This window comes from Buteo buteo, chromosome 1 (assembly GCF_964188355.1).
Source record: "Buteo buteo chromosome 1, bButBut1.hap1.1, whole genome shotgun sequence".
Classification (NCBI taxonomy): domain Eukaryota; kingdom Metazoa; phylum Chordata; class Aves; order Accipitriformes; family Accipitridae; genus Buteo; species Buteo buteo.
Window position 1 is genome coordinate 44,283,881 of NC_134171.1, and position 17,438 is coordinate 44,301,318.

General features: G+C 37.0%; 1 protein-coding gene across 1 annotated transcript in view; it reads right to left on the reverse strand.

Annotated features, from left to right (window-relative positions):
- TLL1 (tolloid like 1) overlaps positions 1-17,438 on the reverse strand; it is a 140,462-nt gene that overhangs the window by 61,016 nt on the left and 62,008 nt on the right. The window contains exons 3-5 of the mRNA XM_075028950.1: positions 15,484-15,564; positions 13,007-13,159; positions 10,795-10,912 (exon numbers count right to left, since the gene is read on the reverse strand). Coding sequence (XP_074885051.1) covers positions 10,795-10,912; positions 13,007-13,159; positions 15,484-15,564 — 352 coding nt within the window. The remainder of the gene's footprint in view (positions 1-10,794; positions 10,913-13,006; positions 13,160-15,483; positions 15,565-17,438) is intronic.

Consider the following 17,438-nt stretch of genomic DNA (forward strand, 5'->3'; position numbering starts at 1 on the left):
AACATTCTTCGCATACTGAACTCAAAACATAGCACTGTACCAGCTACTAGGAAAAGAGTTAACTCTATCCCAGCTGAAACCAGGACACAGGTGGAATGGAACTGTACTGAGCAGATCACCTCCACTCTCTCCCTCCTCCCTCTTTTTTAATAAAAACATGTTTTCTGATGCAACATTCACATAGCAGAATATATTTGGCCCTTGAGGAGATCAATGCTAATGTGGTGAATGATCCTATCTTTCATATGTCTCTGTGGGCAATAAAGGAAGAGCAGCCATGGGAGCAATACTGACAGCGGATTAAATTCTACAGACAACATTTAGCTTGTTCCTCCTTTTCGGGTTTTGTGGTGGCAAAGACACTTTTCACTTTGGTTAGTTGGCTAGCTAGTCAATCAGTCTTGGTTGGTCATCTTCATTGATTTTTGTTAGTGTCTAATACAACCAGAATTTTAAAATATGAATATTAGAGTAGTACAGCCATGGCATTTTAGCTCACAATACCTGTTCTTAGTAAACATATACTGGTTTTGCACTAATGGTTAAAATCAAAGATAGATATACCAAAAAACAATAGTAATATCTTAAAATTATAAAGGTCACACAAATTACGTTATAGAGGAAAGTATTACTACAACAGCCTAGGAGGGTTGTATCAAGAATTTTGAAACTAATTTGAAAATACTCTTGGGAAAAATTATTCTTCACATTAAAATCATTCCTTGCTATCTCAACTGCTTCTCAAGTATTCCTACCTTCAAAATAAGTTAACACTTTTCTTCCTGCTTTAGATAGTTCCAAGGATAGGTATGAATCACCTTTTTAGGTCAAAGCACTGAATCAGGCTCAGTGCTTCAGCTAGAGTTGTGCAATATCATGTTTAATTATTTTCTTAAGGTGCCTTCATCTCTCTTCAAGGCTCTCTTCAAGGCTCTCTTCAAGGCAGGTGAATAAAAACAATGGTAATTTAGACTCCCTGCTACAATTCTGTGCCATTGTCAATGTTGCGGGTTTATGTGCTACTGTTCCACGCCACAGTAAAAGAAAATAAAGAACACCTGTTTACTGCTCTGTGTATTTCCCTGACTCTGTAGAAACTGTATTAACACAAAATTACTATTTACAGTATTTATGACCTATTTATTTACCTTATGTGCCCTAAAAATACAGCATAGGTGATAAAAAGGAGCAACAGATAGCAGAAATAAGATTAAAATAAAAATTTAGAGCAGTTACACCATTTTATCTCATGATTCCACAGTGGATTTCACCTTTGCACCTGACACGCTGACATGGTTTTGCTTAACATATTTTTCAGACTGCACGTTTGCAGAATAAATACTATGGCTACAGGTGAATATGTAAACACAATTAAAGCACTACAGATATTTTCAATATCATTTTTACCCTGGTTTTTATCTTTCACAAGTCAGTAAACTCTTTGAATATGTTTCTGTTGTGCAATAAGGAAATTACCATAGTTCATATACTCTCTTATTCACTTGTGCTCACCCTGGGCAGAGAAGTACTTGGATCCCTAAGAGGGTCTGGGGATTTTTGTTGTTTTGTTGGGAGTTTTGCTGTTGTTGTTTGGTTGGTTTTTTTAAACCTCCTACACAGTGTTATTTACTGTCCCATCCAACTAGGCAAGGAATGCTGGAGTACACACTTTGTACTCTGAGCCAAAAGTAGTAGAATTTGCAGTAACTCTTCATTCTCAGAAAAGTTCATTCATTTAAAAAGCCATTAAAGACCTTCTGTCCTCAGTACAGAATTCCCAATTCACTGTCACAAGCAGCTGCATTATGTGCACTGAATAGATTTGTCAAACACAGTTCCTAGGTCCCAAACATCAAATCTTTTAGAAAACATTGCTCCTTATCTTTGAACACTTTGAAGCAAGAACTAAGATGTATCATTTTCCTTGGCAGTCTCCAGGAAACCATGGTAGAAAACACAATCGGATGAAGTAATCCACATTCTGTGAAAGCCTTTTACCATTTCCATATTAGGTGAACTTAATGAGTTAGGGCTTCCTACCTATGTTAAGGTCAGGTACATCATTATGGTAATGATGCTGTACTGACCTTAACATGTACAAAGAGATAAAATGCACTGACAATGCCTGATGGTTATTTTAAAAACAGAAAAGCATAAAACGCATGCAGTCTGTTAGAATTCACATTACAGACTACTAAATATGGATAAATTTCCACTGATTCTTGCATAATTCAGGTTGGAAGCGACCTCTGGCAGTCTCCAGTTTAACTTTCTGCTCAAAGCTGGGTCAGATATGAAGTCAGACCAGGGCTGCTCAGGTCTTTAACCAGTTGGTTCTTGAAAACCTCCAAGGATAGAGACAGCATAGCCCCTCTGAACAACCTGCTCCAATGCTTGGCTGTCCTCACTGTGAAAAATTTATTCCTTATATCTGGTCTGATTCTCTCTTTCTTTAGCTTATGCCTGTTGCCTTGTGTTCTCCCATGAAGCTCTTCCACCATGAAGAGCCTGGCTCCCTCTTCTTGTTGCTCTCCCCATAGGAACTGAGGCCTGCTGCTGGTCTCCCTAAAGCCAACTCTTCTCCAACTGAGCAAACCCTGGACCGTCAGCATCTCCTCACAGGGCAAGTGCTCCAGCTCCTGAGCATCTTGGCAGCCCTGTGCTTAACTCCTTCCAGGTTATTAATATCTTTCTTGTACTGAGGGCCCACAACTGGATGTAGGGTCTACCTGTAATCCAGCAAGTGGTGTGCAGAGAGGGATAACCCCTTCCCTTGAGCCACCACCAGCTGCGCTTCTGTTCACACAGCCCCAGACACCACTGGCTGCCTTTGTGGCCAGGGCCCATGGCCAGCTTCTGCCCAGCTCACTGCCCCATGGCCGTCTGCACAGAGCTACTCCTCAATCCGGCAGTGCCCATCCTATCTTGCCCTTCCTTTGCAAGTGCAGGACTTTGTATCTGACCTTGTTGAACTTCATAAGGTTCCTGTTGGTCACTTCCCCCAGCCTGCCTGCGCCCTTCTGGGTGACAGTTCTACCACTGAGCCTATCCATCTGGTGTCCCCCCCCAACTTGGTGTCATCTGCAAACTTTATGAGAGCATGCAACACCACCTCTTCATGGGTCATTGATAAAGACGTTAAAAAGGACAGGTCCCAGGTTAGGCCCCTGTGATACTGCACTTTCAGTCACAGTCTGAGTCCAAGCCATTAACCACAACCCTACAAGCCCAACCACACAACCGATTTTAACCTATCTAGTTCTACATTCAATTATAATTCTGCAAAATACAGCTTGGAGACTCAACACATTTGTTTAAATCCTGGAATTTAATTTGCAATTCAAAACCTTTATGATCTGAATACAACACATGATGGCAGTGCAAGAGATTGATGAGAATAAAGTTAGGATAACCATGCATAATTATGAAAAGGCAGAACAAATCCTTTAGTTTAAAACAGTTTAAACACTTCTGCTGAGTCTTCATGTTTACCACTGTGTGGAAACTCTATAGAGAAATATTGCAATGTAGAACTAAAGAACATTAATCATTTCTTATAGCTTAAAGCAAATCAATAGGTTATTAAGACTGTAGGTTGTAGAATATTTAATACAATTTCAATAGTTTTAACATGCCTATGTTATTGACTTCATGTACATTACATGCTTCAACTAGCAAAGACATATTTGGTGGCTTCAAAATTTCCATAGATTTTCAGTATAATTTTTGCAAAACGATACTTTGGAGACAGAGAAAAGGAAAAAGGGAAAAAATAATAAATAAATATTCCAGATAGCACCCTCTATGATGTCCCCAGTTCTGCTTTTATTGACACTATTTGCAACAAGGGCAAAAGAATAAAACAAGAATTTAACTACAGTCTATCTCTTCCCATCCTTTTTACTTCATTTGGACCAAAAGAGGGTTTAACCTTTTAAGGTTGTGCACTGTATCTTGGAAAAGGTCAGGCAATAATTGTGCCATAATAGCAGAACAACAAAATGGCTAGTATAACACATTAAGTTATTAAGACGATTTGTTTTTAGAAGAACATATGGTAAATAAATACCTAATTAACCAATTTACCAAATACAATTAACAATACCAAAAAGTTGATTGTTTCTTGAGAACAGAGGTGCTTAAGATCACCTCTGAAAGCTTTCATTGGTATTTCATAGATCAGATAGACTTTTAGGTGTTTGCAAAAATAATTTGACATTTTACTATTATAGTCACAAAAAACAAGGCATTATCAAATGTGTGTACTGGCTTTGGGTACCTCATCTGACACATTTGAAAGATGTTTTCTTTCCAGAAGAAAAAAATTAACTGCAATCTTTTACATAGTATTCCTCTAGGTGGTCTAATACTGAACACCTAAAACCCAACACATTAGGAATTATTTTTTTAGTGCTGGCCCGCTCCTAAAAACAAGCAGCCAGATGGGTATGGTAATTCCCTTACAGTGGTTACTTAACAGATTTCAAGTGCTTCCCAGAAATTATAAACAAATTTATTGAGTATTTCTTTACATGCCAAAGAAAAATTAGAATTAACATCAAGTCTTAAAATAACAGCAGCAGTGCACACTCATAGAGGGTCATTAGGATTTGCAAGGTTGAGTGTCATGTCAAGCACACCAGATTCATCCAATTAAGCTACAAGATTCTGATCATTTCAACAATTGCATTGGGTCAAAGGGTAAGGAGAACTAAAATAAATAAATCTATGAAAAAAAATAATTCGCAATATCATGGGTGTGACCCCAGGTGTGTTTGGCAAAAGACCAAGACCTCTCTGTGCTGTATGACCAGTTGTCGTGCCCCTTAAACTTAGTCAACTGGTAGCTTTTAAAGATCCTCATCTCTTTAATCTTTATTGCACCAGACAGCAGTTGGAGACAGTAACTATTTATGAATCTCTAATTCCATTTAATCAGTCTAGCTGATCAATGATGGTGAGCAAAGAGAAACAAATGACAGAGAAAGTGAAATGACTGGAACAATAGACTCATTCTTTTAAGTAATACTATTTCACAGCTACTGTCAAAAACACTCTTAAATTAATATGAAGAAAGAGAGAATCGGGTAGGGTCAATGTTGCCCTTTTTTAAAAAGCTGCACTCTTCAGAGTGTGATAATATAAAAATCCTCATAGACCACAACATCAGCTTGCCATGGCACTGACTGTATGAAGTTGTGGATAAAAAGCTGCAGAACTTCATAAACATACTAGGAATGCATAGCATCGCCTACATGTTAGACAAAGCAAGAGAAAGTTCACAAAATTCACAAACAAAAACTCACTGAAGAAGCAGAGTTTTTCTCTTGGTGAAAACACGCCTCTTTCAATCACAAATACAACTCATTCTGTACAAAGGAGATATTGGCTACGACCTGGCTTGATGAATTTGCTTATTGTCAGGGATCAGTACAATCATGGTTACTAAATGTTCTGATTCACAGCCCTAAGAGGACCTGTTGTGATGGCAGATGTTGCTACTGCTTCTTCGCCTGCTCCATGGAGACGACTACCCCAATATTATAAAGAACAGCCAACTGAGCCTGTTCCTCAGTCAACAGCTGCCTATCCCAGTGTATTAACACGCATCCCCCCTCATTCAGTTTATGTTAATGCACTGTGTTTTAGACTAGGGCAACTGCTCACCTACACCTTGGTCACACCCATCCTGGAGGCCACGCCGCAACCAGCAGAGAAGCTGTGTCAGCGGCTGTGGGCAGGAAGAGTGCCAGCTGCTAGAGTCAATTATCACCCGAGAGCATGAGTCAGCCCTAGTGCAACGGATTATTTAGCACAACTCTGAATTTCTTCTCATTCCATAAAAGTGATTGAGCGCCTTTTATAACATGTATAACTTCTTAAAGCTAAAGGGTACCTGCAGGCAATGAATTTACCTGGTTCACCAACTTTAAGGACTTGCCTGTGAGGCCTATTTAATATACTAACAAGTTTAAAAAACATTAAAACATTCAGAAGCTGTTCAGTCTACAATGTTTGGGCAAGCACATGAAAGAAATTTGGTTTTCCTGTATCTCAGACAGCTTTGTCAAATACCTGTACAAGAGGATATGGTAGTGATTGCAATAAGTCATCCAAAAGTTTTCATTAAAAGTGCTTAAGTCCTCCAGTGGAGACCAAAAATTGCCACAAAGTCAGATCAAAGGCATGCTGAGATGCCAGAACCATATGACTAATTGTCCTTTTTTTGTCTCACTATACAAAAAGAAGTTTAATCTTGTACTTGGTAATATTTATCAAGAGCATGTGACTATAGGCCATCCCAGTTTGCTGACCCCTTTTTTGGCTTTCCATACAGGGAAGCGTACTGACTGTGTCTTCAGGCACTTACTATCTGATAATAAGAAACATAAGGCTAGAGAAGCAGTAGTGAACAAAGAGTGTTTTCAAACTGTTTACAAATTAAGTTTTACTTGCCCTAATCAACTAGCTGCATAAATACTTACTGTAATAGGTATTACTGCCAATGTACACTGCTTTGGTAGAAGAATCATAAACACTAGTATCTTAATACTATATTCTTATTCTCACATCTGCAGCTAATGGGTATAAATGACTATCAGTAATTAAAAAATTTCAAACTAATTGCTTCAGCTGTACTAAGAAACAATATTTCAATAATTAACCGTTCTCAAAATCAGGTTAAATAAACAAGACATGATGACACAATTGCAGTTTAAGACTGCCATAGGTGAAATTATTCTGATGGGAAGGAAGGAGGGATCGAGCTGTAAAGCTTTTGATATTTTTCCACACAAGCTGCCAATAAGCAAACTATAGAACCCTGATACAAAGGGGGGTATGAAGCAGGCTGGAATATTATATGAAGTGAAGATAGAAAATATGCTCTTTAAACTTGCAGTCTAAGAAAAGACTGCTAAATACCATGAAGACAAGCCTGGAATTGATAGCTACTTTAACAGATTAGAGAAGAGATCTGAAAAGGGAAATACAGAATTTTTTCACGTCCTGAGATGGGCAAAACACGGCACATGCTGGAACCAGTGGCAGGGTATTAGTGCTGTGGAATGAACTCTGACTTTTATTTGGAGTCACATCCCAACTGATCACATGTCAAATGTGGCAGCTGTTGAGAAACAGGGAGGCATCATGCTTACGTACCCAAGTGGAAGAAAGACTACAAGATATATGAATTAGCTCTAGCACTGGCTCAGCAGAAGTAATGATTCATCTGGACAAACACACCCTAGTTTTGAGTCCTCAATTTCAAGAAAGATGTGGGCTAGTTGAAAAGAATCTTAAAGAGAATAACAATGTGATCAAAGACCTAGGAAACGCAACTTACCAGGAAAGATTAAATGAATTAGGTGTTTTCTAGCCTAAAAGAAAATAGAACTGAGGGTGGGCATAATAATAGTCTCAAAGTATATAATAGATTCTTTCAAAAAAGAAACTGGAATAATTTATTTTCTATGGCCATGGTGAGCAGGAAAGAAAGTTAACGTACTTTAATTGCAGCAAGAAATATCTTGTTTAGCTATGACCAAAAATACTGCGCCTGACTTCTTACATTTCTTATATTAAGGATACTGAAGAAATACATTTCCTAGCAGGCTGTAAAGTATTCATTTTTGCAGGTTTTTAGAAACAAGTTAGACAAGTATATATCAGCAATGACTTAGGTATAGTCGTTTCTGTCATAAGAATACATTAGACATCTTTCTGAGATCCCTTGCAGTCCTATGTGTCTACGATAATCAAAACTTCTCTCTCATTCATTGCTGATATATAAACTCTCAAATTCAGGAAGGTCATGTATCTCTGATAACCAGCTGCTATATTTCAAATATGCTTTTTTCATCACTGCCCTTCTGGGATGAGCTTCCCATGAACTGCTGCAAGAAATAATGCATTATGGTCCTTCCAAATATCCTTAATGTTTACAAAAGCTCAATAACACTTCACTTACTAGTGCACTACTGCTGTCATCTCAGACATTTGTAGATATTGCCACCTGAATTTCCACATATATGACTGTATCTACTTTTTGTTTCATTAAATGTGTTATGTTTTGACTGTGTGCTCTTTGGGGCAGGGTTTATCATTTAACTTTTAATTTGAACAGTGCTAAGTACAATAAAGTCTCCCTCATCTGTGAATGTTAGCTGCCATGGTACTGCAAACAATAATGACACAATGTGCTAACAAACCAACACAGCTGGGTGCTATGGGAAAGAACTGAGATTAATTTCTGCTGGCCATGTAGCAGAAAGTGTTTGCAGATGGTTTGGTGTCATTTTTGTCTGGGCTCTTTCTATGGAAAATCCTGCATCAGCACTGTATGACGGTGGTTAGTGCACAGTGGTTCCCATTCACCCAGGGAAGACATGTTCTTATTTATCTGGCTTTTCCTAAAATGGCTTATGGATTCAGGACCCCCAAAAAAGTCACTCAGCTGCCCCTTCTGTTTAGCCTGTTTTTTCCATCACTGGTGGACTGTTCATAGCCACACTCTTCCTTGGTTTTTCCCTTATTATAAACTTGTTACAGCCTTTGTAAATTACTTAGAATTTGTAAAGTACCCATCAACAAAACAACATTAACTGTAAAGGATAATGGTGACTTTGAAGGTAGGCACTGAGTATATTTCAACCTTCTGGTTCAAATTGGTTATAATCCAGCCTTCACCCTAAATTGACTTGATTTCATGAAGCATCAACCAGCCCAAGGAACAGTGCTTTGGCTGGAGAGATTTTCTGTCATTTGGCTTTGGGCACTTTTAAGTTGTAGAATTTATTTTTCACGAAACCAAGATCTCTGTAGATATCTGCATACTTCTGTTTCTAAAGCACCTGAGACCACTTATATTTTTCACACTCTTTTGTTTAAATTCACATTGCTTTCTACCTCTGTGAGTGCAGGGAATCATCACAATTATTCTCTGCTTCCCATTTCTCTTCCAGCTATATGTCAGTGTCCTTGAATCCTATCTTACGGGTTGCATCATTAACTAAAAGAGCAGCCATGCTGGGTCAGAAAAAAAGTCCATTTCATTTGGCACTGTTTCTAACAGGGGTCTACAGCAGACCTACAGGAGCACAAGAACATGACAGGCAAGTTCACAGGTGCTCCCACAGAATAAGCTATCCAATTGCAAGGATGTGTGTCTCAGAGACTTTCCAAGGCAAAGGTGACACCTTTCTTAAAATAGCCTAGGAGTGGGTTTTATTACGTTGTCCTATGCCTTAAGAAGAATGTCAGGAGTAATTTAAACAGTTAAGTCTACATGTAATTTTATGGGCTATAATTAAGTACATTCAGGATCATTCCTACAATGCAAGGAGGTCCCAAAACTTCTATTCACAACCGTATCCCATAAAAATTCAAAAGTAGGCATGCAAAGTGTTCATTGTTCAGGAAGTCAGCAAGACAGAGAACTGTTCACTATGGAGCCTACAACCCAAACAGAAGGTGACTATCAGAAGTACAGTATTTCCACAGGTAGTGAGTGTTCTTCTTGGAAAATTAATATGGTACACTCAGGAAGTTCACTGACCACTATATAAAACTAAGAATTCTGAGTGGAATAAGTAACAAACATAGCTGACTGAGTGTGCTGGTTTGGGCTGGGGTAGAGTTAATTTTCTTCATAGCAGCTGGTGCAGTGCTGTGTTTTGGATTTGTGCTGAAAACAGTGTTGATAACACAGGGATGTTTTCGTTACTGCTGAGCAGTGCTCACACAGAGCCGAGGCCTTTTCTGCCTCTCCCCCCACCCCACCGGCGAGGAGGCTGGGGGGGCACAAGAAGTTGGAAGGCGAAACAGCTGGGACAACTGACCCCAACTGACCACAGGGATGTCCCAGACCACATGGTGTCATGCTCAGCAGATAAAACTGGGGGAAGAAGGAGGAAGGGGGGGACATTCAGAGTGATGGCGTTTGTCTTCCCAAGTAAGGGTTACACGTGATGGAGCCCTGCTTTCCTGGAGATGGCTGAACACCTGCCTGCCCATGGAAAGCGGTGAATTAATTCCTTGTTTTGCTTTGCTTGCATGTGCGCAGCTTTTGCTTTACCTATTAAACTGTCTTTATCTCAGCCCATGAGTTTTCTCACTTCTACCCTTCTGATTGTCTCCCCCATCCTGACACAGGGGGAGTGAGCGAGTGGCTGCGTGGGACTTTTAGTTGCTGGCTGGGGTTAAATCATGACACTGAAGCACTTGTGAGCAGAAATATCTGAAGATGGAACACGGCGATTAATGGAAAGCTGCGCTATTGAGTAATAAAACCTGGTTTGTTTACTTTTACACATCAGTGACCTGGTGGTTAAAAAATCTGGGCAAGGACATTCTAACAATAGAAGAGTTAAAATTACAATTAACAACAATTAAGCTGGAAAAGGAATATGGGATAGATGTCCATACATAATTCAGCAGTCAACATGTGACATGGAGAAAGCTAAGAATAAACAAATGATAAGCCTGAAATACCTTTAGAACAATACATATAAATATTAAAAGCATGACAGAGAGCCAAATATAAGTGTCTCATATCTATGTATATATAGCAAGATCATTTTATCTAGACATAGTCAAAAGAGGCATAACTTCAAAAAGTTACTATACATACTGCCTTCAGTGAACCTAAAGCCAAGCAGAACACATGTATCACTTAAATGCAGTAATCATCTATACATTTTCCTGTGAAGTATATTTTTACTTATAACTGCAAAGCTGACAAACATGGCCAAACATTGAAAGCACAAGTATCTGTTACCATACATCCTCACTTACCCACACGGTCTGTATGTAAATACAATATAACTTTCTTCATCGCTTCGTTCTATAAATGTCACGCATGTGTACTTTTCCCAGTGTCGCATAGCCTGTTTGAACATGGCGCGCTGGGTGCCTGGAAGAATTGAATGAGATGAAATAAGAGACTTTTCTAACTGCGTCTTGCTCCTTAAAATCAGATTTCTATACTAGGAATATAGGCCTGGAAGGAGTCACTGGCCCATGAAGTCCTGTGTCCTGGCAGTCCCATGTACTGCCAGATTCCAATTAAAGGGATACTCAGACCATCAGCTCATCAGTATCTGCCTGCAAGGGGACCAATACTGCCTGACACACTCTAGAAAACATAAAACCTGCAATAAAAAACACATGTTACACCAGAGGAAGACAACAGAAAAAATGTAGTGTTACCTATGTACCTGCATTAATGTAATATTTGCCAAGCAATTTCCCAGATGAAATTATGAAGTGCACCACATTGGGGAAAAAAAGAGAAAGAAAAAGAAAAAAAAATATAAAAAGAAAGAAAATTCAGGAACTCTGGATCCTAGCTATCTAGCCAGAAGCAAAAAAGAAAGGGAAAGAAAAAATCCTACAGCCTTCAAATCTGGAGACCAATTTAACCTAAGCCATGTAGACAGGCATACCAGTTAAGGCATTTGATTTTAATAATGCTGTCTTGAACAGGGACCTGTCTCCATTTTGCATCAAAATCTTTCAGAAATCAAATGTTCCACCAAAAGGGGGAAATTCTTAATTTGGCACAATACTAAGCATATCTAGATATTTGTTTTAAAAATGAGAAACACATTCAGAAACAATCAAAACTATACTCTAGATGCAGAAACAGCCAGGCCAGCTCTCACCACAGAACACAAAGCCAGCTAGTATACAGTACTTCAGATAGTATAGCAATGTAATTTCATGGCCTGACAAAAAACAAGGCTTATTAACTTAGAGGCAGCAACTAAAAATATAGCTGTATTGTTTCTGAGCTGGAAATCCACAAAGAATGGTACTATTTGGCATGAATTCACTAGCAGAAATGCATCCACCTTGCAGACGTTTGCAAAGATGCATGTTACAGCATAGGATAATTTAAAAACAAAACCAAAACAAACAAACTTTTTTAAAGACAACAAAACCTCAAAGTTCATACAAACAGCAAGTTCAAATCATGTCAGATCCAAAAAATTAAAGGTTATTTCATCCCATCTTGCCCTTTTCTTCTATCTTTAAGCAATGTTTTCCAAGCTTTAGAATTTATCTTTCATTATTAAAAAGGTAAAATGTTTAACATGATATGCTTTCATTTAGTTTCCTACCATTATTTCAGAAGATGGTAATCCTAAAGGAAAGGTCACATTTGGTATAGTACTATGTAAATACCCAAACTAAAAGTTTGACTGTAGCTGTCATTTTGAAAGGAATGACTCTGGTTTCTCTATATACATATTCATACAATATGTGAACATTTGCATGTTTCTTTTGGTTCTTTTGGTTCTCTGTATTATTGTGCACAATAAATAAGATGTTATTACATATCTTTTCCCATCCATCTTTGCTTTTCTCCATCCCTTTTTTGTTTTAAATTACCTTACATCTACATTGATATTGATCCATTTACATGTTTCAGGGATAACAAATGTTTTAAACTTTTTGTAGTTTTCTCTTAAGAGTTCTATATATTTTGAAGTCAGACTTTCTTCTTGTCATATATGTCTGAAACACATTTCAGTGTACCCATCTGAAAACCAAACTGAGGAACTACAAAGCACATTTGAGTCAGTTTGTTGAGTGAAATCAGTTTAGCAGAATACATGTCACACCAGTTAAATTAGTTATATTCTTGTACTAAAAACCCTGCATTTTTTAAAAAAAAGATTTCATGACATTCTGTTACTTAGGCTCTTGAAAACAAACATGCAACAAGAAATATTAGGCAAATAAAAAGAGCCTTCCCTTTCTAAAACATAGTTATACATTTTTATTATGTAGCTTGCCTTTGGGAACAGTTTTTTGAAGTATGACTAATATTTTCAGAACAGATGTACTTCAGGTCTGATCCAACAGAAACCCTTCTATTAACTTCCATAGTATGACTTTAGTTTAAAAAAAAAAAAAAAAAAAAAAAAAAAAAAAAAAAAAAAAAAGGGCGGCAACTAAAAAAAATTCATATTCCTTCTCCCATCCAAAGCACAAAGCTTACCAGTGAAATTTCCACCTATTACATATGGAATGACACCCCCTGGCCATATTCTTTCTGTTCGTGATGTAGCAGCTCTGGGAAAGCGGTTTTTCTCATTTCTCCCTGAGAATTTTACAGTAGTTCTTCCTTTAGATGTATTATTTTGCTCAAAGCCTGTAATGATAATTAAAACACTGCATGAGATCACACACACAAAAAGAGAACAATTATTTTCCAGCAGGTCAAAGTCAGATTATTTCTTTATGCCCTTTAAAAGTAGGACATTGCTATTATGCAACAGTCTATCAGTACTTAGTTTTCTGAGAAGTGCTTGAAGTGGAGTCTAAATCTTCATTTTTCAAACCTATCTACAGTAACAACTTGCACATATATTTATCAACTTGAAGGCACATTGCATAATTTCATCTAAATTTTCTCATTTAATAATAATAATAATTTTTTTAAAAAAATCATACTCCTTGTGGGGGTTTTGGTTTTGATTTTTTTTTTTTTTAATAAATAAGGGTTTTTCCAACAAAGAAGGAAAGACTTTGGACGGGCCCAAAGTAATCAAGGCATTCAGTGTCCCTTTCATTTTTATTGCAAGAGCTGGAAAAAGCAAGTGTATGACCATCCTTAAAGCACTGGATAGAAAGAAGTCCTTAAAGTATTAAATCACCTTTTATTATCAGGAATTACAAGGAAAAAATAGATAAATTATTTGTAAAGTTGTATATACATGAAAAAAGTGAGAGAGGGTGATTTGTCCCTCCGATCTCCATCACCTGTAGCTATTACCAGTAGACACATTTTTTGATGAAAATGTGAGTTTCATTTTGATAGTAACCCTACAACACTTCAGGATCCAAATATACATTTTTCACAAATGAGCTTTTGGAACCCTATGGATAAGTATTACTCATGGCTGGAATTTTATTACAAGACCAAAAAATGTCTACTATTTTCAGAGATATTACCACCATCCACCCTACTTCAGGCAAATCTTTTCCCAAATCAGCTGAAACTTACTGTAACAACGAAAGAGGATAAGGATAGTTAGATAAGGACTTGCACACCACAACAGGTGCTTCTTCTGAAGCAATTTATAAGTTAGTATGCATATCAGGACAGCTGATTAAACGGATCACTTGAAAGGCAGTCGACAAATCCTACTCAGTGGGTTTGAAGTCTTACGCCTCGTTGAAGAGCACACCTTCCCTCTGTGAGTATCCCCTGGGATACCAGTTCTACCTAAGTGTTAATGGCTATGTCAGAATCAGGGAGGATTCCCCAGCAGGATCATGGTAGGGTATCTTGGCATAGCCCCAGGGCTAGGAGAACAGCAGAAGGAAGACAGGGAAGAAGCAACAGCACAAGGCAGGGAGAAAGCTCTGGATACACAGGAAGAAAAGCCTGCCTTTGTAACAACTAACACGTAACAAATTTGTATCAGGAATGAGATAGAAAATTTCAGAGTTTAAAAAAAGCACTCAGGTAAAGCAAATAACTTATCCTTGTAATTAGTAAGTGTTTAAATAAGAATTGCACAACTGTCTACAACACAGGTAGAAACTTCAGAGAAAAACTATTGTTACACTTAATATGCAGTCATTACCGAACCTCATCACGTTACTATAGATGATTTACCATTCAAAATCCTTTTTATCAACTTTCTTTTGAACTAGAAGTAAGAAATCTATGCCACATTGCATGCAAAAGATGACAAGCATTTATGCAATACTAAAATTGTAATTCTCTTGTAAAGAATGAAAGTTATATACCAGAGCACATCTGCAAAGGCAGTTACTGTGCTCTGGTTAATCTTACAAGACATGCAGCAATGCATTTAGACATAATGATGTGGTGTGATTACAATGGAGTTTCACATATTTTCCTTTTTGAGGCTGAGGTTTCATGACATTAAAGCGATGTCTCCTTGCATCATATATGGTGAGTAAACTCAGCCAGTATTAATGGGGATTCCACTTATATAGCCTGCTGAATTCAAATACATTCATACTGACAAGAGTATGATCAGTATAAAAATATGTTTGTTCAGTGTAACACACCATAAATGCTTCACACACAGTATGAATCAGAATGCCCCAACTGGATCCGGGGGGGGGGGGGGGGGGCGGGGGGGAAGAAAAACAAAACAATAAAATTAGCAGCTATGCAGCATAGCCTACTTGTACCGAAAAGACATTGTATTGATCTCAGTTGAACTTATAACTGTGAACACAAAAAAGCTGAAGAATTTTCAATATGAGATTTAAAACTACGTATTTTACCTTCCAGATTTGATGCTGGAAATAGACTTCTAAGAAAATGCAACAAAGAGCCAATCTCTTCATTACTATTCTTGTACTATATATTTTATAGTTTGTTTATGCCAATAGTAATACAGAAAGGCTTTAAAGTGTTAAAGTACTAGAACCATTAATGTTCATGATACATTATCACATCACGCAACCTGCTAATTTAAACAGTGAAAATACCAGAGCCAAATCTTCTTATCCTGTCTATAAGCTGATAGAGGGCACCTCGTTTTTTTGACATTCCATGCTCTCCAAAGCCACCTTTAAAAAGAAAAAAAAAAAAAAAGGAATTTTAAAAAGTTAAAAACATGGAATCTTACACCTACAGTAACTATATAGTCTGAAGAGATTAGAAAATACCCTGTAAAAACTGCAATGCATCTTAAAGGAAGTTTAACATTCTTCAATGACTTGCATACAAATTCTTCAAGTATTCTTGACAATGAAAAACACATTTTTAGCTGAAAAATTTTCTAATATGCATTCCAGAATGTAAGCCAACATGTCTTTGTTATTCAGACAAGTCATGACAATTACATCATCTAATTATTATTTGGAGCTTTTTTCTTCCTGGTGACCTTGACATCCTCAGAGCCATGTTGATTGACAGCTAAAAGCCTTACTCTCACAGAAATTTCCTGAATGCATGCCATAATCTTCTCATTTTAAGGGAAGGGAAAGAGGGAAAGCAATACCCAAAGTTCCATCAGAAAAAAAACAACAAAACTGATACAAACTTAATTTGGCTGATTTTACCATGAAAGATTTGGTTTTCTTTGTTGGCATGCAAATAGATGTCAATGCACTCTAAAGGCTTTGAAACATCACATGCTGGTGTATATTGCAGTAAGACCTCACAGGCATATATATATATATATATATATATATATGTCTATGTCAATTCAGCAATCAATGAGCAAGAAAAACTAAGCTATTAAGTAGCTGATTTTAACATTTACCATGCCATTTACAGAAAGGCAACACACTTCTGGGTTTACTGTGTACATGTGACGTATCTGCCACATACTCCCTTCACGTATAATTCTTTTGTGGCTGCAAGTGCCTTTGCAAACACCAGTAAACCAGAAGAAAGAACACTGACAATACTGTACTAGTCAATAAATCATTCAGAATTGTTCAGAAAGTTTTGTGATTTTCAGAAGCTTGGAGTAGGTTGTATTTTAAAATTCAATATTTGTTATAGGACAAGAGAGATTTCAAACTACTTTTACAACTGCAAAAGTAAAAGGATAGAAAGAAAAGGACCATTGAAACCTCCAACCACCACTCAAAAGACCTTTCCTAACTTCCCATAAAAACTTTCAATATATATGTGGAAAATATATTTATTAAAAAGCAACTTAAAATCATATTACAGATGAGAAAATTCCATATAAGGCAAGTGAGTTTGTGTGGCTGCTCAGTGAGTAACAATGTGCCTAATTATTTGGATTGCACTGTCACATAGCTGCTGGCTCCCTTGAGAAAAATTTTCCAAATTTTTTAAAACATTTTAGATAGATGAGGTAATAGTTCAACACATTCCTTTCCAACACATTGCACGGTAACTGTAATATACACTACAGTGAATATAACAATTCCATTCCTTGTATTGATCATCATTAATGTAATTGTCTCTCATGTTAACATTCATCTTATAAAAAAAGGCATATAACTGAAGATTCCAAACAAATATTAAAAAATCCTTAAAAGCATCAACTGTCACAGACATAACAGAAAAAAAAACCAAACCAAAACATAGAATCCATTATTTACTTAAAGAAACTATTATACTGTAATTATTTCTAGGAAAAAAGTTTAAACTATCATTTCTGTGTTAACACAGCCTCTGTATTCCATTTAGTGAAATACTAAAGAAGAAAAAGTATCTCACATAACTAATCTGGCTTATATGAATAAAATATAGCCTTGCCAAGCCACAGTCTAAAAAAGTTTAAATTAAAAAAAAATTCATATTTGCTGCATCTTCTCATACTTCAGGCAGGAAAAGGAGGATCCATTTGGCAGTTTGGACTCATAATAATATATACATAACAATTTTATCAGCTCTACTGTTGTTTCTGTTTACAATGATTATGTGTATTGCTTGGACAAAATGTTAAATAAAACGACAC